This window comes from Trachemys scripta, chromosome 19 (assembly GCF_013100865.1).
Source record: "Trachemys scripta elegans isolate TJP31775 chromosome 19, CAS_Tse_1.0, whole genome shotgun sequence".
Classification (NCBI taxonomy): Eukaryota; Metazoa; Chordata; order Testudines; family Emydidae; genus Trachemys; species Trachemys scripta.
In genome coordinates, this window is record NC_048316.1 from 22,481,384 (window position 1) to 22,505,677 (window position 24,294).

Sequence of the window (24,294 nt, forward strand, 5' to 3'; positions counted from 1 at the left end):
GGCATGTCCCGATTTTCCCGGACATGTCCGGCTTTTTGGGCTTTCCCCCTGGACGGGGATTTGGAGCCCAAAAAGCCGGACATGTCCGGGAAAATCCGGACGTATGGTAACCCTATCATTGAGTAACCTCTATACGCCGGAAATGAAAATCAACTACAAGTGTGGGAGGTCGTGTGCATTGAATAGATGACACTGGGACTTTCAGTAAAATTTAGTTAATATATGTTTTAATTTTTTCACAAAATGTAAAAGCTCAAGATTCTCTGTAAAAGCACAAATTCTGCGTTTTTCCGCGGCAAACGGATTTCTAGGATCCCTGCTTATAAGGAACAGCACCCTTTACTGAACCAAAAACACCCTGGGTTTTCCTAGAGAGTCTCTCATCCAAATGGTGACCAAACCTTCTTGCCTTGTATGTTTGCTAGGACAACCACCAAAGGTGGAAGGTAATTGCATTGAGAAGTTCTTTCACCATCATAAGTCATAACAGTCATACTTGAGTAGTTTACTGCTAGATCCCCTTTGAAAATATTGCATTTTCAAGCTATTCACCTTATGAGGATGATTTATTTTAATATAATTATTTTTGTTTTATATTCTATGCATCCGAAGAAGTGGGCTGTAGCCCACGAAAGCTTATGCTCAAATAAATTTGTTAGTCTCCAAGGTGCCACAAGTACTCCTGTTCTTTTTGCGGATACAAACTAACACGGCTGCTACTCTGAAACCTATTTTTAATGTATATATTTACATTGTTTTAATTCCCACAATGTGCTTTCCAACCCTCTAAAAAAACATGGTTCCTTCCTAATCCAAATCATTCACAGATTTTATAAATGTCTTGTCCTTCTCCAGTCTCATTTGGCTCCTGTCGCTTCTGGTCCCATTCTCCCTACTATTTTTCTACATAGATTTTTTTTTTTTTTCAAAAAATGAAGCTGATAATCCAGGCAGACAGTGAGGAAAGCATTACTGAAACCAGTTAATCTGTAAAATGTCTTTTATTTGGCTTCATTCAGGCCTGGCTGTAGTATAAATATAGTTCTTCACCCAGGGCCTAGCGAGCTTTGTCAATTTCATTTCTGGAAAACTTAACTGTTCCCAAGAAACTACTAGCTCCCCTTTGCATTATGTCTGTTTACCAGTCTGCCTTTTTTAACAGTAATTTCTTATTGCTTGTTTCTGCTTTTGAGTTTGAATGATAGGTGTGTATAATGTAATATTTAGAAGGGCATTAGTTTCTTCTTCAATAATGGTCAGACATGGCAACCAAAAATTGATATTTGCTGAATTTTTTTAAGCGTACACCTCAAATATAAAAAGCAACAGAGGGTCCTGTGGCACCTTTAAGACTAACAGAAGTATTGAGAGCATAAGCTTTCGTGGGTAAGAACCTCACTTCGCAAGAGGATAAATGTGAGTCACTACACAAGAGGATAAATGGACACAAGTCAGATATCAGGAATGGCAATATACAAAAAGAGGATAAATGGACATAAGTCAGATATCAGGAATGGCAATATACAAAAACCTGTAGGGGAACACTTCAACCTCCCTGGCCACACAATAGCAGATGTAAAGATAGCCATCTTACAGCAAAAAAACTTCAGGACCAGACTCCAAAGAGAAACCGCTGAGCTCCAGTTCATTTGCAAATTTGACACCATCAGATCAGGATTAAACAAAGACTGTGAATGGCTTTCCAACTACAGAAGCAGTTTCTCCTCCCTTGGTGTTCACACCTCAACTGCTAGCAGAGCACCTCACCCTCCCTGATTGAACTAACCTGGTTATCTCCATACTGATTTATACCTGCCTCTGGAGATTTCCATTACTTGCATCTGAAGAAGTGAGGTTCTTATCCACGAAAGCTTATGCTCCCAATACTTTCTTAAAGGTGCCACAGGACCCTCTGTTGCTTTTTACAGATTCAGACTAACACGGCTACCCCTCTGATACTTGACACCTCAAATATAGTCTCTTCAGTATACCAATAATGCAAAAAGAGCAGCAGCAGCTTCACAAAGGCTTGATCTTCTTTAGTCCCACTGGAAGAGGGAAAGAGATACTGACATAATGGCCAGGAGGTACAGAACGGAGGAACAAGTGGCTCACCACCATGCTCACCAAACCACATTTTCCCCATACCTGTCCTCTAGCCTGCAGAGGCTTCTTCACAATTCTACAGGATTTGGTAGGTCTAGACTTGGGATACTGGGGTATGAAGCCAATTTCTGTGACATGCTTCCTTGGGGACCAAGTGAGTTTCCAACAGGATGTCAGCTCAAAAGTTAATGTTACTGAAAGCATCGGAGTTTCACCCTCATTTCCATAAGGAGTATGGCCTTTAGTTTAGTAGGGAAAACTCATATGATGAAGTTTTCAATACTACTGAAGATTTTATTAATCTGTACCCAAAACCTCTCTTTCCAATGAAGACTCCAGCAGTGTAGTGTGCACATCACAACTTCCTTTCAATGTTATAACCTGTGTTTGATTGTGTGGATTTATGTATGCATCTATCCGTTATTTTTTATTGGACACTGCGTTGCAGCTGTATCGAGCTGTACACTCAGAATGTGAAAACAAGACAAAAGTGAATCTTTCCCAGACTTCTTTTATTTTGCTAGGTGCCAGGATGGTTTCTACCTTAAAGAATTTGGAGAGAGAATTTTTTCTTTAGACTTCTGCTGCAATTTTCAAAGGCGCCTAAGGGAGTTATGTACCCAAATGATATTTAATTTCAATGGAAGTTGGGCACTTAGCTCCCTTCAACTCCTTTGAAGATCCCAGCTTTTTAGTATATCCCATCTGAGGTGTCACTGAAGGTAGATGTGTAGATGGGAACTTCACATTGTGAAGCTACTGGATCAGATATTAATATACATTGTAAAGCAAAATTATGGGCTTTTTAAAATGATAAATGTTAAATTTGTTGCATTTTTTTCTCCCCATGTGGTTTTTGGTTAGTGCCTTAAGAAGGATTTACTGATGGGAACACTTTCCCCACCCATCTACAAAGTAACTTGCAAAAGAGCCTTACTCTGAAAAATTGGAATAGGTTTGGTATAGTCATTTATAGTTTCATAAAAAGTTTCTGTTAGATTTCTGAGGGGGGATGCTGGCTTTTGTGGCTTTATGAAATCTCCGCAAATACAACCCAAATCCAGAAGAGTATCTGCTTTGAATGTTTTGCCAGAGTGAACATTTGTCCTGTCAGATAGATGGTGGTGGTGATGGTGAAGATATTTGTTCCCTCTGAGATAAGCTGTACCTGGAATTTCCTCAGTCCTGGTCAAGTGGCTTTCTGGCCACTTCTAAATTTTTAATCTGGCCATTTAAAAATATGTAACCTTTATCAGGCCTGCTGTAAACTGAGTAGGGACCAGTTATTCCTGTTCACCTTTGAGGGTGAAGAAATATAATTTTCTTTCTCATCTCATTATCAATCAACGGGTATAATACATAAGCCTCTTTTGTAGAAGATATTAGATATCTTGATACATGTGCACACACAAATATATATCCAATCTAGATTATTTTTCTAAATTTTGATTACAAATATTTGTGTTTTTGTGGGGTTTCATTGAATCAACAAGTTCATAGTCGATCAGGGTGGCTAGCTCTTACATCTATCAAGATTTTGCCTTTTGATATTCACAGTTTTCTCTGCAAATTCTAATGTTTTCTAATGGTTTGATCAAAAAATATCACAGATTTTTGAAATTGCTTATCATTTGCAAATGGAGTTAGCCAGTTCTTTTTACAAATTTTTTTTTTGGGGGGCCGGGGGAGGGTCAGATCGTACCCCAGTTATTGAAAATTATTACCTAGAGCATTTCTGCTGTACTTGGAAGAAACATAAATGAATGAAGTGTGTTAATGACTGTGCTGTGCTGTCTTTTCTTGCTGTTGTTAATAGTAATCGTCTTTTTCCCCCCTTTTCCTGCTGCCTTTTTCCTTCCTCCCCTTCCCATGTACTTTTTGAATTTATTAAATTGGTCTGTGTATATTTTTTTCCTGCCTTTTGCTTTTCTTTTATCTCCCCCCCCTACTCTCGTCTCCCCCCCTTGCTTGCTTGTGTTCCATGTTGCTAGTTTTTATGTTCGCATGCTCATTATCACCCTTTTTTGTACTTCAAATCCCAGCAGCTGTCCAGCCAGGTCCCAGAGCACAGCCCTGTGGTTTATGGGACTGTGGAGAACACTCATCTCGCCGCCAGCACCTCTGTCACTGCAACTAGCGACCCGAAGCAAGGTTTGTTAATGGATGTTTTCTCCCTGGTTTTTTAGTCATTTGTCTCCTCTCATAAGTCTGACTTTTAATAAGCCTGTAAGCAAGCAGGGTGGCCAGCACCGGAAATAGAAGCTTCTCTTTTGAACCTTTGACAAAGCTGGTCTATTATTTACAGATTCATTGCAATTTGTCAAAGCAGAATTGGGTAAAAACTGTTTCACTAAAATTCATTCTTCCAAAACATTGTTCCAGAGCAGCTGGTAGTGTGAACCTCCTTTTCCCTCCTCCAAACAATCCTTTCTTCAAAACCAACGAAATTATTGCCAATAAAATGGTCACTTAGAGGAATTTCTCAAGTACATCATTTAAACATACATTTAGCCACAGAGATATCACTTACCCACTACATCATAATGGTTCCTGTAGAGCTGTTTGTTCATCATGTCCTGCCAGCATCCTCAGTACATCTATAGAAGATATTAATTAGAGAATTGTTATTGCTATTGTGCAAATGTGTGAAGTAAAGGCTTGCCAAATTTCACTTTCTACTTAGAGCTATTTTCAAATTGTGCAGGTGAAAATAGTGTCTTAAAATGATTAAATTTAATTCTTCTTATATCTAAAAAAATATGAATGGAGTTTATAAAATTTGTATTTAAAATAGAAATTATCCTTGGACTTGAGACACTGCATGCAAGTTTCTTCCCACAATTAAATTTTACATCCAGTTAGAAACCCTTAAAAACTTGTGTTTACAATGTAAGTGCTGTGCTCTGCAGTGTTATGTGTATTGGTAATATATAGCCTAGGCATTCCAGTTCTCCACATTCATTCATAGCGTTTATGCTTCTGCCTACAGCAGTGGGTACTTGAAAATTGAGAAGCGCTATCTTTTTCTTTGTGCACTTCCCAAAAGCTTTGTGCCTAAGTAGATTTTAAAAAGTGCATGCTAGAAGAAGAAAAGCTAACCACAAAAGATTTAGAATTGTAACCAGGGAGGCAAAAGAAGCTGGCTTTTAATTTTTCAGAGATACCATACATCCAGGTACTAGCATGACCAATGGTTGACAGAAGGAGAAGTAAAATGTCCCTGAAAATGTTACTATTGGCAGGCACAATTTAGATGTTTGTTTTTCCCTCAATTTAAGTATATTCTGTAAACGTAAATGTAAAGTATTACAATTCTATGTGTAAAAATTCCACATCCTTCCTTTATTAAAAAGTTGTGGATAAATTTAATATGCATGAAACTAACACTTGTTTGCATTGGCCAATCATAGCACAAGCACTCCTTACTGCACCTTATTCCTGACCCCCAACATGGCTCCTGCTCCAGATCTGGACCCACTTCCCATATCTGCAAAAGCACCATAATCCTGATCATCATGCTTGTGAGCTCAGTCTTAGACTTTCTGTGAAAGTACTGATTGGCGATCCCTCAGATTTTGAGGATGATTGTCTTCCATGAAATGATAGCCAGTTATTCCTGGTGGATTTTCACGTAACTCTTAAGACCAGTCTGGGATCCACAGATCTTGCCATAATTGGGGCAGACTTTTTCTGGTGAAAGGGGTGGATCTGGATTGTTGAGTTGTGCTGCAGCGCGTTCTTTCCTTCTTTCCCGTTTCTCCATTGGGTCTCAAAATGCTGGAATCCTTGCCACAAGGTCCTCCATTTTAGTCGGTTGACGGCTTGGGTTTCCCATGATTTTGTGGATGTTGCACTTCATGTGCAACATCCACATGGCTTTGAGGGTGTCTTTGAAGTGCCTTTTTTGCCCTCCCCATATCTGTTGGCTTTGGCTCAGTTGTGAGAACATGACCTGCTTCAGGGGTCAATTATCTGGCATTCGAAGAATGTCACCAGCCCAATTGAGTTGGTAATGGATAATCATAGCTTCAATGCAGGAGTTTTTGGCTTGGGACAAAATGGTGATGTTAGTGCGTTGATCATCCCATTTGATTTGGAAGATATTGTGGAGGCCCCATAGATGGTATCATTCAAGAGCCTTGAGGTGTCTATTTTATGTGACTCAGGTTTTGGCACTGTACAGGAGAGCAGGAATAATGACGGCCTGCTACATGAGAAGCTTGGTTTGGTTCTTGAAGTCACGATCTCCAAAGACACATTTTCTTAAGTGTCTGAAAGCTGCACTGACATATTGGAAGCAGTGTTGAATCTCCCTTTTCAGTGTCGGCTTTCTGCGACAGATGCTATCAAGGTAATGGAAGTGCTTGACATTATCCAGATCTCATTCTTGATCTTGATTGAGGGAGCAGGATTGTGGTGGTTCGGAGTCCATTGGTGGAGCTCTTTAGTTTTCTTAGTGTTGAGTGTTAGACCTAGTTGATTGTAGGCCTCAGAGAAGATGTCAACTGTTTTCTTCCGAGTGAGTGCACAGGGCACAGTCATTCAATGAGTGATTTAGTGATAGTCTTTGTCTTGAATGGGAGGCAATTGAGGTTGAAGGGCTTGCCATCCATTCTGTATTGAATATCAAGTGCAGAGGTGAGCTTGTAACAATGAGAAGTAGGGTAACAGCAAGGAAGATGAAGAAGAGTGTTGGAGCAATGACACAGCCTTGCTTGACTCCTGTCTTTAGTACAAAGGGGTCCGTTTTTGATCCATTGCTGATATCTATCATGGACATGTTGTAATAGAGGAGTTGGAGAATGGCAAATTTTGGCAGGCATCCAAAGATGAGGAGAATTCTCCACACAGCCTCACAATTGATGGAATCAAATGCTTTCATGAGATAAATGAAGGCTATGTAGGGAGGTTGATGATGCTCTCGGCACTTTTCCTGAAGTTGGTGAGCAGTGAAGAACATGTCCTTGGTACCTTGAGATGGTCTGAATCTGCATTGTGATTCTGGGAGGATTTCCTTGGCAAGAGGGAGCAGCCAGTTGAGAATGCTCAAGAGGATCTTTCTGGAGGTGGACAACAGGGCAATTCCTTGATAGTTTCCACAATCTGATTTTTCTGCTTTTTTGAAGATGGTCATGGTCATGATAATAGAATCCCTGAGGTCAGCTAGGTTTTCTTCTAAATGCCAGATCTTGAGGATTAGGGCGTGAAGCTGGCAAGCCAGTTCTTCTCCTTTTTTGAAGATTTCAGCAGGGATACTGTCAGGTCCAGATGCCTTATTGTTCTTCATCTGTTTGGCTTTTCATCTGTTTGGCTTTCTTTACCTCCACAAGTGGTGGTGGTGGTGTTCTGAGGTCATCCTTAATGGGATGTTGAGGGATTGAGTCAAAGATTCTTTCATCAATATTGGAGTCACTATTCAGAAGGTCTTGAAAGTTTTCCTTCCATTGTCCATTGACCAATTTGTTGTAAAGTAGTATAGCAAAGTATGTGGTAGTTTTATGATATGGACAAATGGTGAATGTGATAGTCAAACTCATTTCCACTTGTGAGTCATCCAGAATTCGAAAACAACGTTCTTGTCATGAAACTACAGTACACTAGCCATTATTGAGAACTGTCCCCCCTCATATTTTTTAATGTCTGTATTTCATTTTTAAAATCAACAATTTAAAGAATTGATGCAGTAACTAGGAAGTGATTAAAACAAATTAATGATGTCTCAGGCCTTATCTAAACAGGAATGTTTTACCAATTAGACCAATCTAGTTATACCAGTATAACCCTCTGTTTGGACAGTTTTATCGGGTCCAATGTAAGAATGGCTTTTTCAGTTGAATTTCGGAAGGAGATTTAAACAACATGAACTAAACTGGGGGGGGGGGGGGGGAGCACTCCCATTGGAATACGAGTCTCCACATGAGGGGCTATGCTGGTATAACTATCGGTTTAAATTCAAATCTAAGCTTATACTGCCATAACTTTCCTGTGTAGATAAACCCTCAGATTATATACAAAAAAGAAAGACCAACATTAGAACAGATTAGAACATAATTATATTGTAAATATAATTATAACACATTATGTACAAAAAGAAAATCCAGTACTTTGAGATATATTGATGAAAAGTGCTATATAAGAGCAATTAGATATTTATTTATTTTATTTATCTCTTCCTGAAAAAGTACTAAAGAGCTAATTTATTAAAGTACAACAGAGCAATAGGTAAAGAAAGAGAGAAAATATCCATTAAAAATCAAAGGCTAAAGCATCATGAAATAAAATTGAGTTGAAATGATGACACTGGATGAAAAAAGTGATAGTACAATGTTATGGTTACATATCTAAACTAGTTCTTAGTAAATTTAAGGGCTGGTCTACAAACAAACCTGTACCAAAGTAACTAAATAGGCTTTAATTCACAACTCTTGTTATTTGAGAAGTGTCCTATTTACATCATTGTTATACCAAAATAAGTGTGACCACACACAGACTTGCATTGAAATAACAAAAGGTCTGTAGTTGTTCCATTGCAAGTTTGTGAAGGCCAGACTTAAGTCACTTCCATTGTGCATACTGTATAGACCCAAGCCTCTGGTACTTTGCACCTTCTGTATTCATTTACATCAGTTCATAGTTGTTGTAAACCAATACCATTCTGATTTAGTAAGGTTGTATACCTTAAAGCAATGGAGAATTGGACCATATATTTAATAACCTAATTGGGAATCAGAAATACTATATGTGTGTGACAGGGTGCAGTTACCTCTCGTGAGTGCCTCCTGTCAGTTGGGTGCGAACCTGCACTCTTTCTCTGCTCGCAGTACTCCCTGTCTTTTTCCCTTGTCAGGTTGGTCTTCAGTGGCTCAGCCTTCCGGCTAAGTCACACAAAGTCTAAAATGAACGAAGCCCTTCTGGGGTAACAAAGGTCCAAAAAGGACGGTCACTGTGCCCTTGTTGGTATCTACAGCCCTGCCTCTGGATTCAGTTCTCAGCCCTTTCTGGGCTAGCTTTATGTCTGTCCTTGCCCCCCAGGGCTTTCTCCTTGGCAATTCCTTGGCTTTAACAGTTCTCTGGTGCCCTTTTAAGTCCTGCCCTTCACTTGGGCCCCTAAACAAGCCTTATCCCCTCCTCAGGGCTTAGGCCACTTCCTCCGTGGCTGATGGGGGGCGGGGGGGGGGGAACCCAGGGTCATCCACTATTGTGTCCCAACTCAGGGTCCCTATAAACAGCAGCCATGTTCTGCTTCCCTTTAATAGCTGCTGCTGCCTTCCCTGGGCTGCTTTCCACTTGGTCCCATTACTTTCTTGGGTTCTCTGTCCTGTGCTTGAGCAGGGTCTCTCCCAGGCCTTCTTGCCTGGCGAATTCCTCTGTCTTCCGGTCCTTCCTTCCCCTTCTGGTCCTAGCCAGCAATTAACCTGTTTAGGCCCTGCAGTTCCTTTTAACCGAATCTGCTGGGCTCTGATTGGCTGCCTCCCTACAGCCTTTTTTGGCAGGCCTGAAGGGCCCACCCTTAACTGCTCCTTTTGTGGGGTGGGTGTAGTAGGACCATGAGGCCTCCAGGAGGGGGTCTCAAAGGGCCCAGCACACCCCGTCACAATGTGTAATGAAGGTGAGTTGATGTCTCTTCTGTGGATCTTATTTATTATATTCCCTGACATTTTTTGTGTTTAAAAATCTAACTTTAACATTGGGGTTGGGAGTGATTTGCATTTAATGTTCTTGGGTTTGTCCCCTTTATTTAAAAAAAAGTAGAGAAATAAACTATCTCTGTGTGCTAACATTAAAATAATCTCAATCAGACTTTAAAGCTCACATTTCATTGGGGGTAAATAAATTTGTATGGCTGAACTAATTTTTTGGAAGACTGCATTCTTACGGCACAAGCAAATCACAACTTGTATTGTTTGCCCTAGGAATTCATATTAGTCCATATACACCAGGTCTGGCCACTGATGCCTGAAAGTGGGACAAACTCCCTAGTGTAAACAGGAGTTACATCCCAACATAACCTAAGAAAGCCAGTACCCAATGAACTCAGTAATTTCGTGGCTGCGGACTTAGATAACTGTTGCCTTACAGTTGAGCTCCAGAATCCAGATGGGTCCTGGAAATTATCAGATCGGGTTATGCCATGCCCTTCCTCTCTTACCTCCCTCCCACCCCATCCCTCTTCAGGGACCCCACTCACGAACAGTTGCTCTGTCAGGAGGTACAACACCTCATACATCTTGGAGCAATAGAGGAGGTACCCCCTCAACACAGAGGGAAAGGGTTTTACTCCCACTACTTCTTGATGGAAAAGAAAAACAGCAGTTGGTGCCCTATTCTTGATCTTCGACGTTTGAACAAGTTCGTCAAGAAACAGAAATTCCAGATGGTTACTCTCCCAATGATAATTCTGATGCTGGAGCAAGGAGATTGGTTTTCAACCTCGACCTCCAAGATGCATATTTTCATGTTTCTATCCACCCTGCCAATCGACGTTTCCTCAGGTTTGCTGTGGGAGCGCAACACTGCCAATACAGAGTCCTCCCATTTGGCCTCTCCACTGCACCATGTATCTTCTCCAAGGTGCTAGCAGTTGTAATAGCACATCTCAGGAAAAAAGGAATCCTCATATTTCCTTACCTGGATGATTGTATCCTCAAGTCTCCCACTCAGTTAGACTTAAGAAGCGCACAACTCTTGCAACCCTTCACTGCTTCCACACTTTGGGCCTGCAAATAAACAAAAACAAATCTACCTTACAACCTACCCAACAAATCGACTTCATCGGCGCCCACCTCGATTCCACCACCGGTCTTGCATCTCTCCCCCAGGACAGATTCCACACAATGGGCAACCTTATTACCCAGATAAGTGCCAGCCCACAGACTACAGTCCAAGACTCCCTACAGCTCTTAGGACATATGGCCACTTGCACATTTGTGGTTGCAAATGCTTGCCTGTACATGCGATGCCTTCAGGGTTGGCTAGCCATGGTATACAAACCAAACAAGCACAGGCTAAACAAGTTACTAACCATGCCCCAGAAAGTCAAGGACTTCTGTGCTGGACCTCTCCCATCAACCTCTGCACCGGGATTCCCTTCCGACAAGATCCCCCTTCAATTACCATCACCACAGATGCATCCCTCGCAGTATGGGGAGCACACATCGGCCACCTCACCACTCAAGGTCTCTGGGCCGCTTCGAAAACCAAGCTTCACACAAATTTGCTAGAGCTCAGGGCCATATGCAATGCCTGCCTCAATCTCCTTACCATCATCCAAAACCACCGAATTCGAATCATGACCGACAATATCGCGTGCATGTTTTATGTCAACAGACAGGGGGAAGCCTGGTCACACTCCCTCTGCACAGAGGCGGTAAAACTTTGGAACTGGTGCCTTCAACACAACATCCATATCTCCGCCTCATACCTGCCAGGTTCTCAGAATACCACCACAGACGAGCTCAGCCTATCGTTCCCCTTACAGCACGAGTGGGAACTCAACGACACCATTCTTTCCAACATTTTCCTGACCTGGGGTTATCCCCAACTGGATCTATTTGCCACAGCAACAAACAAAAAATGCCCAACATTCTGCTCCAGAGCAGGCCTGGGGAAACACTCACAGGGAGACGCCTTTATGCTCCCATGGACCGAAACTCTCATGTGGTACCCCTTCCTCCTGTGCATGTCAGTCAAGCCACCCATTCCCCTTCCCCCACTCAGCAACCTCCTATCACAATGCTGGGGACAACTATAGCACCGCGACATACAACGTCTCCAGCTGAGGGCCTGGCTGATCAATGGTTCTCTCATGCGGAGTTAACATGTTTGGACCAAGTGTACACTGTCTTGCTACACAGCAGAATACACAACATGTACACTACTTACCTGCATAAATGGAAACGGTTCACATCTTGGTGCGCTGACAAACACATCTCTCCAGTTTCTGCTTCACTCCCACTGATACTGGGTTACCTGTTACACCTTAAAACATCAGGCTGTCTACGGCTCACTCAAGGTCCACCTCGCGGCAATCACCGCCTTCCACCATAAGATTGACAACGTTACGGTCTTTGCCCATCCAATCACCAAAAGGTTCCTGAAGGGTATCCACACATTACACCCAGATGTGAAACCTCCTGCTTCACCTTGGGATTTATACCTAGTCCTCAAAGCCCTGATGGATAAACCCTTTGAACCAATGGCTACCTGCTCCCTTCTTCACCTATCCATGAAGACCACCTTCCTCATAGCAATCACGTCTGCCAGACGGGTAGGAGAAATGGGGGTGCTTATGGCGGACCCTCCGTATACCATGTTCTTCCACGATAAGGTCACACTCTGCACGCATCCAAAGTTCTTACCTAAGATACACTCTTCCTTTTACCTCTATGAACCTAACATTTTTCCCAAAACCGCACGCTAACGCCTTTGAAACAACAATGCAGGCTCTTGATGTTCGCAGAGCATTATCCTTTTACCTGGATAGAACAAAACCGTTCAGAAAAAAACCCAGACTTTTTGTCTCTACTACTCAGTGCTCACAAGGAAATGCTATCTCTACACAGAGACTTTCCAAATGGATTGCTGACTGCATACGCCTTTGTTACCAACTCAGGCAAATACAACCTCCTACATCAATTAGGATACACTCTACCAGAGCTGTCTCCACCTCCACAGCCTTTCCCCGTAATGTCCCACTGTCTGACATATGCGAACCTTACCTTCGCTAATCACTACGCTCTCATCCACACTTCAGCGTCCGACACCAGACTGGGTAGAGCTGTCTTGTCAACAGCCTTCTTGCCTTATCCAAACTGCTTTTCAGTGGAGCAGGAGGTTATTGACGTTCTTCGAGCTGAGTGTCCCTGTGGGTGCTCCACTACCCATCCTCCTCCCTTCTACTTAGAATTCATAACACACTCCGTTGTAGAGAAGGAACTGAGAACCTAGGCTATGCATGCACTATTCAAACACTGACAGCTCAAATGGCAGGCACAGTGCATGCGCAGCCCGTAGGAGTACTGATGTAGAAATCTCCGATCGAAAGCGCTGGGACACACCTTGACCTGAAGTGGAGCACCCAGAGGGACGCTCATCTCAAAGAATGTCAATTACTGCACGGGGTGAGTGACCTCCTTTTCTTTGAGTGATGGTACCTATTGTATTCCACTGAAGGTTATACACATGCACCATGCGTCTAGAGCTGAAGCTTTTGAAAGTAGTAGTGTCTGTTGGTCTGTGTATGTGACCTTGTTCTACACCCTCAGTTCCTTCTCACTGCCGCATGGTCTGGCGAGTCAGAGCCTCTTCTGTTCTCTCATCTCTTGTGATGCACTTTTTACAATACAGAGAAAAAAGACGGTTTATTCTTGTATATAGTTAGTATTTTGTTGGTTTTTCTGGTCGTTTTTGTGTTGTTAGTAGTCTTTAGAATTTTAAGGACTTTGGGATGCTGTTTTGCCGGTTTCTGATTTCCCACTCCTCCCAGCACCCACACTTGGGTACTGGATTATGCCAAAGACACCGTGATTCAAGATCTGTGCTTCCTGCCCTCACTCGTTCTCAGTGAGCGACGAGCACCAACGCTGCCTTTACTGCTTGGGGGAAGCCCAATCGCATCCAGGTACAGTATCTGCCTCTCCTTCCCAGCCTGTACCCGGAAAGGCCGGGCTTTCTGCCTCAAGAATCACCTCATGGAAGTCGTCGTGATGCTACAGTCAGATCCAGGCTGTGGAACCTCTCCTGTACATCAGCCTGAGGAGTCAAGGAGTGTGCTTCATACCATGGAGCTCCAGTCTGGTTCCACTGATATCAGCGCTATGAGCCCCATGCTGGGGCTTCCCCATGAGGCAAGGAAGCATGTGCATAAGCATGGCAGTAAGTCTTCCTGAAGACCCAAGAAGGACGCTTCATCCTTTACGAGTTCCAGCCATGGGGAAGCGACACATTCCAAGGGTCACAAGCACAAGAAGAAGTCGCATAGAACTCTGGACCCGCTGGTTCTGGTTACTGAGCCGCATACCCTTTCTGAATTGGTACCACTGTAGTCATGGAAATCATCAGTTCTGAGGCAGTCTGCTGTTCCGGGCCGGATTCTGACTCTGGAAGGCATGCCGCTGACACTGGGAAGCTTCGAGTCTGCACCCAGACCTCATGAACTGTTTGCCCTGGATGAGGTGAGGGCTTCATGTTTCCTGGTGCATTCGCTTCCTAAGGGCGCCCGCTCCACTGCTTTGACTTTCCACCTTTTGGTCGTGTTTTAGAGTGCTCCCCTATGATGTGCTCGCTTCTGCTGGCTCCCCTGTTCCTAGGTGTCAGAGGACTCAGACGGAACACAGGGTCCACCTCTCCCGTACTGTTGGCATGAATATCCAAAGGCTCCACCGGTAATATCCTCCCTTTCCTCAACACAGGAGCCATTGCTATCTTGCCCACCACAGCAACCGCCTGGTTGGTCATACTGGGGGTCTTGGCCCCCATATCTGCCTTTGGAATCTTCCTGATCCGCCTGAGAGGAGTCCCTCATCTCGCCACTCCAATCTTCATCATGTAGACAATTGGAACCGATGTTGGAGGATGCACTGGTTAACCTGACTTCAGTGGTACCACCAGATCTGGAGTGGTTCCCCTTGTTGTCTCCAGATGAGGCGGTGTCATTGACTCCTTCCTCCCCACCAGACAACTACCGCTAGTTCCAGGAACTGTTTTGGAGTGTGGCGATGCCCTCCACCTTCCACTGGTGGAGGTGCAGGACAGCCAACATCAGTTACTTGATATTCTGCATGCATCAGTACCTGCCAGAGTGATGCTACCGATCAACGATGCTATTCTCCAGCCGGTCTGCACTGTCTGGCATACTCCAGCCACTTGCACACCCACCCTGAAGGGGGTGGAAAAAAGATACTATGTACCTGCGAAGGGGTCTGAGTTTGTTTTCTCACCGCCCCACCCAATTTCTTAGTTATTCAGGCTGGTAATGAAGAGGCCAGGCAGCAGCATCTGTATTCCACTCCAACAGAGAAGGATGGTAAGAGATTGGACCTTCTAGGTCATAAGGTCTTTTCTTCAGCCAGCCTTCAGTTTCAGATATCTAATTACCTGGCATAACTAGCAAAATATGACTTTCTGCATTATGGCCAATTAGCAAACTTTGTGAAGAAGCTTCTTCAGCAGGATTATGACCACTTCCAGGAAGGCAAACTGGTTGCCAGGATGATGCTCCAGGCCTCAGTAGATTCGGCGGACATATCTCTGTGCCCAGCTGCATTCTTCTGGTTTCCCCAGGGAGATACAGGACATAATTGAGGACCTCTCTTTCAATAAATCTCACCTTTCAACCAGGAGAATGATGATTCCCTGCACTCCTTCAAGGACTCTAGAGCCACTCTGCAATTGCTGGGTATTTCTACACCAGCATCCAAGCACAAATTCTACTGCCCACCTCCTGCACAACAGTACAGCGCTCCTCAATTCTTCCATCAGCAACCCTGTGAGCATCCTCATAAGTGTCAGAAGACCCAACGGTCCTGTTCGCCTGGTTCATCAGCACAGTCTTTGATACCACAGACTCAATCTTCATATAAGCAATATTTTTTAGTGCATTTACATGCAGCAACCCACTTCCTTTGGGGGCCATCAAGCACTTTTTCTACCATTCTGGAGAGCAATAACAATAGATAAGTGGGTCCTGGATGTCATTCAACGTGGCTATACAATCGAGTTCACGACACTACCTCATCCATGATAGGTTTCAGAGTTACAGCCGTGTTAGTCTGTATCCGCAAAAAGAAGAACAGGAGTACTTGTGGCACCTAGTGCCACAAGTACTCCTGTTCTTTTTACCTCATCCATGTCCCCCATCCCAATCCCACCTCTCGGACCACTCTCACGACAGTATCCTCGCCCTAGAGGTGGACTTCCTCCTGCAGAGGGGAGCAATATAGTCTGTTCCCATGGCCATTCAAATCACATGATTCTATTCCACCTATTTTCTGGTACCCAAGAAAAAAGGGAGGATGAGGACCAGTTCTAGATCTCTGTCATCTCAACCGCTTCATATGCAAGCCAATGACCATATGATCATTCTTGCAGCCAGCCATCATATTTTTGCTAGAAAACGGCATGTGATTTACGGCTCTTGTTATGCAAGACGCTTCCTTGCACATAGATATCCACCTGACCCACAGACGGTTCTTGAAATTTACAGTGGGCCCTTGTCACTTCCAGTACAGAGTTCTACCATTTGGTTTCACCACTGCTCCTTGGATTCTGTAGCCGTTCAGACTCACCCCTGTGGCGCCTCCTGCTGGTCTCTCAGGGAATTAGCTCGATTTTCAGCCCAGAGCGCCCTCTGCAGGCTGGTGATCCACTACTGCTTGGCCCCCGTGTCCCTCCCTGAACTCCGGGGCCCTGTTAGCTGGGGTGCTGCCCCCTGGCAGTAACCCCTTTCTCTCAGGGTCTCCCCTCCCCAGGAAACCCTCACCCACTATCCCCACCTCGCCTCAGTATAAGGCTACTGCCAGTCATCGTCTAGATCCCACGCCCTGGGACAGACTGCAGTATATGCCACTCATCACAGGCAAGATTGCGTTGGACCTGCTGCCTCTCTCTATAACTGGTCTGCCCTCTGCAACCCCCAGTACCTATTTGCCTTATGCTAGGCAGAGGAGCCTGGGGCTTTCCAGGCTGGAGCTCCCCGGCTCCTCTGCCTTTCCCCAGCCCTGCTTCACTGAGGGAGAACGCAGAAAGAGACTGCTGAGCTCCTGGCTCCCAGCCTCTTGTACAGGGCCAGCTGTGGCCTGATTGGGGTGTGGCCCAGCTGCGGCTGTTTCCCCAATCAGCCCAGCTTTTAGAGTTGCAGCCCTCTCCAAGGTTGCTTTTACCCATGAGCCCTCTTTCAGGGCTGATTTCAAGCCCTTCAGGGCAGGAGCGGGTGTTCACCCCGCTACAGATTCCAAAAAAAGAAAGCAAGAAAAACAAATACAAATGCTTACAATATCATTGGGTTCCCAGAAAAGATAGGCAGAGCTTTTTAAGTTGTATAGAGGAACAGTTACAGCTTAAGTGTCCAATCATATATCTGTTAAGTTTGCCTCTTGTATTACTCTCCATCCTTCCTTTTAGATTGATTAGGTCTGTCTTAGCCTCTATATTTTTATAGGGTCTAATTAAATTCAGTTTTGCAGGTTATATTCCAAGGTCTCAGAGACACTAAAGCTACTACTGTTGTTATAAGTTCTCAAAATTACAAGGGCCCTTGTGTTTAAAAAAAAAAAAAAAAAAAAGTTTATTCTGAATCCTAACCATTCCCCAGATCTGAGATGTTGCAGTTATTCCCCTCTTCCTACAATTACCAGAGGCAGTTCTGCCTTTACATCAGATTCTTTGCTTTCACATGTGCAGAGCAGGTCAGCTCTCCGACCTCATCCATTAGCAATCCTAGAACTTATTTAGAATTTAGAATTTATTTTGGAATTACACTAAACAAAATCTCCCTACATCTTTAGGAGGTCAAGGTTTCTGGAGTTCTGTCCTCTAAATGGAGCCACCTGCCAAGTTTCTTCTCTCCATTTATTTCCCACTCCTCTAAAAATGGTGGAGAAGGCTAAATGAAATGGGCAAAAAATCAAGAGATCCTCTCAGGAACCAAAGAACTCACAACCACACTCTGCCTGCAAACCTGTATTCTGCTCAGCATCTGGACATCATGCTGAGGCCTCCATATCCTTCCCCACATCAACTGTAATACCTCCAGAGGTACCTCCATAAGGTCAAATCAGTCCTCCTCGGCACTTGTCCAGTTGCATATTAAGGGATGAGGAGAACCACAGTGAAACCTAAGAGTCCTTCCTACCAGAGAAGAGACTCAGTTTACCCCGGGGCAAAATATGAGTTTGAACTGCTAGGGGGAAGCTCAGACCCAAAAGTGGAGCCAATTGTTCCAGCCCAAATCATCAGTATGGCTGCAGCTGGTCGACTTCCAATCCAGAAAAATGCCTAGGGGTCAGGGTATTCCACATATCAAAGACTTAGATCTAATGACTTCGACAGGTGAGTATAGGAAATATTGCAACACAGATGCTTCCTCAAGCTCAAGGCACCTCAAAATCCTTTTTTGTCCCCTCTTGAAGCTTGACAGATGTCATAATACATCAAACCATTCTGCGTACAATCTCACGTCTCCTAGAGCTGAGTCAGTTGAACCTGTCCCTCAAGATAAAAGGTGCTCAGGATTCTACTCCAGATTCTTTAAAGTACAAAATCAATGAGGAATTCGAACCATGTGAGATTTCAAAAGAGAGCAAACAAGTCAGTGAAGGTGACGAAATTCAGTATGGAAATGCTTTCTTCTGATAATACTGGAATCACTTGAGGAGACCAATAGAGGTTGCTGGACTTTACAGAAGCTTTATCTGTGTTTTAGTTAGGCCCTGTGATTGGAAAATTCTCTGCTTTGCCAACAGAAATCATCACTGCTGATACAAAATGGTCTTTCTGCCTTCCATAGTTTTCATGAAGATATTGGTAGGTGATGATAACCAGATTGGAGAGTTTAGGATTTGAATGACAGTCATCAGAACTGATCCCAAGAGGCCTTGCAGCAAGTAATTCTGGCAGTGCTCTTCAGGCACTGGGGTTTGTGACAAACTTGAAAGAAAATCTCCAGGACTCTCTGAGGATTGTCTATGTAGACATCAACGTTGATGCAAGGAGGGCTCTAGTTTCTCAAGTTAGAGGATGTTTTTGACAAGGTTCAAGTACTTGTCCATGGGATATCACAGAACCGAGTGACATAAATCCATTTTATGCAGCTCCCTGATCTTCTATTCTCATGCATAGCGATTACTCCATGGGCAACAGTGCCCATGAAAGAACTTCAGAGATTCCTCTTATGGGCTTGGAATGATTCCCAAGCAAGGTAATGAAAAGTAAAGATGCTGCCCAGTGTGATCAAGTCCCCCAGGTGATGGAAGCAGGAAATCCCTGTAATAGTAGAAGTAGAACTCAGAGATGATTTAGAGCATCAATTTCGTAGAGGTAAGAGAATTCAGGTGGGCTGTTCAGCACTTCTCTGATCACCTAAGAAAAGTGCATGTCTTGGTTTAATCACAAAAACATGTACAAAAACCTAAAATATTGAGATTATGTCTAAACCTGGAAGCAATGCAGATCCTCTCCTGGATGGAGTGTCACTTAGCCTCCCTTAAGATGAGCCACATAAAAGGGATTTACAACACAAATGCAAGCTGGCTATGCTGTCAGCAGGTAAACAACTCAGAGTAGTCCCTGAATCAAGGTGGACCTGTTCACATTCAGTCAAAATGTGAAAATAAGGCCTTTCTTCATCAGAAAAGCAGACCAGAAATCACTGGGAAAAGATGCTTTGACTCAAGGAGGGTTGAATCTGTTTCTATATGCTTTCTCTCTTCTGTTACTAGGAAGAGTAATTCCAAAGATCAAGAAAGAGGAAGCTATGGCCATTCTCATTATCCCAGACAAAATCTCCTCTCTTATCTCAGGGCCCCCTTCTATTATTTGAACCTGACAGTGTGGCTTATGAATGGAATCTCCTAAACAAGATGGGATACTCCTCTAAAGGAATAAATTATTCTCCTAGCCTGCCATAGGCTTTTTTGCCTACATGAAGGTAATGCTAGCTTGAAGAAGTCTAGTTTGAGTGTCTCCGATTGGAGGAGAGATCAGTCCCAGAAAGGAAATTGTTGGGTAACAAATTTTCCATTATCCTTGGTCATATCTAATTCCATATTTATTCTGAGGGAACATAATGCAATTTTAGAACTGTAGCAGTGCAAAGCACAGTGAAGTCACTCTCGATAGGAGCGCTGAAGCATATTATTTCTGGCTATTCCAGCATTTGGAGATCCCATTTATTTCTTAATGATTCATAATGAATAAATTTAGTATTTCAAAATATCCACTTTTTAATAGTTTTGTAAAAATTATTTCTCCTGGTGGTAGAATGGTTTTGGTCTTGTTCCATGTGTGAATGAATAGAGGTGCTAGACTAGTCCCTGAGTGTAGTTCCCAAACTGTTATACGCTGTCATGTAGTTGCCCAAAAGCAGCTCTTTACACCATTCCAAGTCCATCCCAAGATTTTGGATAGCCAACAAATAGATCATGTTCAGAAGAGAGCCAACCCATCCTTAATAAAAATAGGGAATCCTCTACAAGGAAGCATTATACTGCCAAATGGAAGCGGTTCTCCCTCTGCTATCAGCAATGTCACTTACCTCCAGAGGAACCCAGGACCCTCTGGACTATCTATCCATAAAGGCATTGAGTCTTTCCATTAGTTCACTGTGCATACATTTAGCAGCTACTAATGCCTTCTATCCCCTGGTGGAGAACTGCTCTGTTTTCACCTATCCTACAACTCTGAGGATCTTAAAAGGTATCATCAGAACCTTTCCCCTGGTATTAAAACCTATATCTGCCTAGGACCTGAACCTGATACTGTCAGTGGTTGTGAACCTGCCATTCAAACCTTTGGCCACTTCTTCTGTTTTACACCTTTCTATGAAAATGGCCTTCCTACCAGCAATCACTTCTGCCAGGAGAATGGGTGAGCTCAGGGCCCTCATGGCGGACTCTCCCTACTTAATCTTTCATAGGGATAAAGTGTCCTTGAGATTTCATCCCAAGTTCATCCCTAAGGTTCACTCTGATTTTCACTTGAATCGAACTGTCCACTTCCTCTTTTTCCATGCAGAATTTCACATCAACAAGGATACAGAAGATTCTATTCACTGGGTGTCCACAGAGCTTTAGCCTGCTACTTGCAAAGGACAGAGCCCTTTGGGAAGTCTGAGACTCTTTGTTTCCATTACTGAGCAAATGAAGGGAAAGCCCGTCTCTTTGTAAAGACCCTTTAATTAGATTTTGTGCTACATCCTCCTTTGCTATGAGCTCATAGAGTCCTTTCCCCACAGGTGTCAGGGCTGCTCAAATTCTGCAAGGAATTCCCCTCTTAGAAATCTGTAGAGCAGCAACATGGGACTAGACTTTATGCCCTTGTTCAAGCCTTGTGTCCTTGTTCAAGCTTCATCTGTGGATTCATAGAATCATAGAATATCAGGGTTGGAAGGGACCTCAAGAGGTCATCTAGTCCAACCCCCTGCTCAAAGCAGGACCAATTCCCAGCTAAATCATCCCAGCCAGGGCTTTGTCAAGCCGGGCCTTAAAAACCTCCAAGGAAGGAGACTCCACCACCTCCCTAGGTAACGCATTCCAGTGTTTCACCACCCTCCTAGTGAAATAGTGAAATAGTGAAATTCCTCCTTTGGTTCAACGATCTTTCTATCTGTGGTGTAACATACTTCCTCACACCGTCCTCCTCAATGAGTACTGCTTGGGAGTCACCCACAGTAAACACCCTTAGGGACAAGCACTCAAAAACAAATGGAAAGGTTATTTACCTTATAGTAACTGGAATTTGAGCTGTGTGGTCCCTATGGGTATTCATGACCTTCCCTCCATCCCCTCTGCATGAATCCTCACTTTATTCACTGTAGTGTAGGAACTGGAGAGGTTTTCGGTGCCCTTTATGCCCTTGGTTCAGAGCACAGGGAGGTGTAGGGCACAAATGTGGACCAACTGCTACTGAAAAATCTTTTGGTCTCAGGCACATAGAGTGCATGTGCAACCACAGTGAATACCCATAAGGACCACACATCTCAAATAATGCATTACGATAAGGTAATTCGTCTTACTTTTTCCAACCCAGACTGATGTCTTTCACCACCATACCTCAAAATGAAATAGAACCTAATCCCCTTCTTAAATCCCCTTCAGTTTCAGTTTTACTTGGGATAAATTTTAATTTTCATTGCTAGAATTTAAAACAAAAGTGTAAGAGTAGAGTGTAAAAAGTCTTTTCTGATATCCTGAAGGTCTGAGGAATTTAGAAATTTAAGATAATTTGTTTTATTATTTGTCAAATTCTCTCACTTCTTAATAATAGCATGGTGTTTTGCATCCTTAAAGCAATAAACAAATTACTAATCATCACAACACTCTACTCAAGTAGGCAAATAGTAGTATTCCTATTTTACAAATAGAGAAAGCTAGAGCTGTGACTTGCTGAAGGCCACAGAGTGATTCATTTTTAGAATGAATTTCAGAATGTTGTAGTTCCTGGGTCTTAGTGTTACACTCTGTCCACTAACCCATTCTGTCCTCTTCCATTTAACTTACATTTATTTTTGTTTTGTGTTCATTGTCAACCTCTGTAGGTTTCCAAAATTAACAAACATGTCTTCCGTAGTTAAGGTTTCTAAGTATGTTTTGCTGAAGAGAAGGGTGATTTCTTGAAAAGACTTTTGTTCTTAAAACTTCAACTGTCCATTAAATATTAAAGTTCTCTGAGAGTCTTGGTTCTCACTTTAGATTTAAAGGTTAGCTGCTGCTTCTGCAGTTCTTCCAAGGAGCTCCTGGAATAATGGACAGAACACAGGGTGGGGCAATTAAAAGGACCCTAAGCATGGCTAGTTAAAACTAAATTGGTAAACTAATCTGTCCTTGTAATGTTGTTGTTTTTTTCTTCCGTAGAAGAGAAGCCAAAACCAGATCCAGTATTAAAATCTCCTTCCCCAGTCCTCAGACCAGAGCCTAGTGGGGAGAAAAAAGATCAAGCTGGCCAGACATCTGAGGCTGCCTCAGTGGAATCACCACCAGAACTTCCTCTTGCTGCATCGCCAGTCCCTCTTGCTCCTATTGCAGTTGTTGCTGCTGCTGTTGCTGTTTCTAGTAAATCTGCATTCAGAGCTGACTCAGAGGAGAGATGTGAACTAACTTCCCCGAAAGAGGAAACAATACCTATATCCAATGCCACACCCTGCACAGAAGAATCAGACCTTTCACCAACAGAAGAGGCTGATGCTGACACATGCAAGGAGCCTAGTACGGTAGCAACTAGTTATATTCCAGTGACTGCTAGTACTAATCTAATTAATGAAATTAATGGAGTTAATGAAAAAGTAACTGCTGCAGACGGCATAGCAGAAATAGTTCAACAGGAAGTTGCACCATTGACTGTTGAATTGGAGATTTTGGAAGGCTTTCCTGCAGAAGTGGAGTGTGTACCATCTTCCATTGCTCTTTCCACCTCTCCCTCTCCTCCTCTAACTCCTCCTATTCCTGTTTCTGCTGCTGTTACCACTACAACACCTCCTTCCTCTCCTCCTCCTCCTCCAATTTCCCTCCCTGCTGTTCAGGGAGATTTACATGGAGAGGAGAGCAGAAGAACTACCCTTAACAAAGTTGTAAAAGATACTCAAAACAAAGAAGAGGTGGAAGCAGATGGGCAACCAGAGGAGAATTCAGAGTCTGAGAATTTAAACTCCAGGAAGAACCCTGTAGCAGGTAAGTTCTTGACATTATGGTCCAGCATGCATTAAACTTGAGGACAGAGGGAAACGGGGTATAATTTTTAATCAGTGTTGTTCCTTTCACCTTCCCTCTGTCCCCAGTGTTGTTCCTTCACCTCCCTCTGTCCCCAGCCCTGCATCTAGCATGTACCAAATCACCACTGGTTTAATCAGAGAATGTTAATCCTTATTAATAAGCACATCCAGGAAAACTAATGAGGTTATTACTGTTTGTTATGCTATGTAACTCTGATCTTCATATAAATGATAGGTTATTAGATGTTCCATAAGAATGTGTTATTTATTAAATATATCCTAGGATTTGTTCACTTCATATCAGCTACTGGTTTATTTTGTTTCAATGGGGGCAGGGACAGAACTGCATCCTATGTGTGTCCACCCAGGAAACCTGAAAGACATCACTCTCCTTCTCTCTAACATCAGCTGGCTGGCTGAACAACCAGCTCCTTTTGATTTGTCATCCTGCACCAAAACCGGCTGTAATATTCATCAGTCCTTGAATTCTTGAGAGTGAACCTTCTGAGCAAGCTATTTCGTAGCCTTGCGTTTTGGACAACAATGTCAAAAAAGTGATATTTCTGAAAGTGATAAGTGAGTTGAAAACTTATGTGCTTTAGATGGCTGAAATGCCAAGTTTAACACACTAGATCTACCCATCCTAACTTAATTAACAGTGCATCCATTTCCACTACAAAAGTAATGTTACAATCAGGGCGGGTGCAAGGATGTTTCGCGCCCTAGGCAAAACTTCCACCTTCCCCCCCCCCCCCCCCCCCGCCGCC

At 43.3% G+C, this 24,294-nt stretch overlaps 1 protein-coding gene across 1 annotated transcript in view; it reads left to right on the top strand.

Moving 5' to 3' along the window:
* Positions 1 to 24,294, top strand: part of EIF4G3 (eukaryotic translation initiation factor 4 gamma 3) — a gene marked incomplete at its 3' end in the record, with an annotated part of 356,444 nt that overhangs the window by 203,934 nt on the left and 128,216 nt on the right. The window contains 2 exon segments of the mRNA XM_034753512.1: positions 4,149 to 4,257; positions 22,674 to 23,486. Of these exon segments, the coding sequence (XP_034609403.1) occupies positions 4,149 to 4,257; positions 22,674 to 23,486 (922 nt within the window).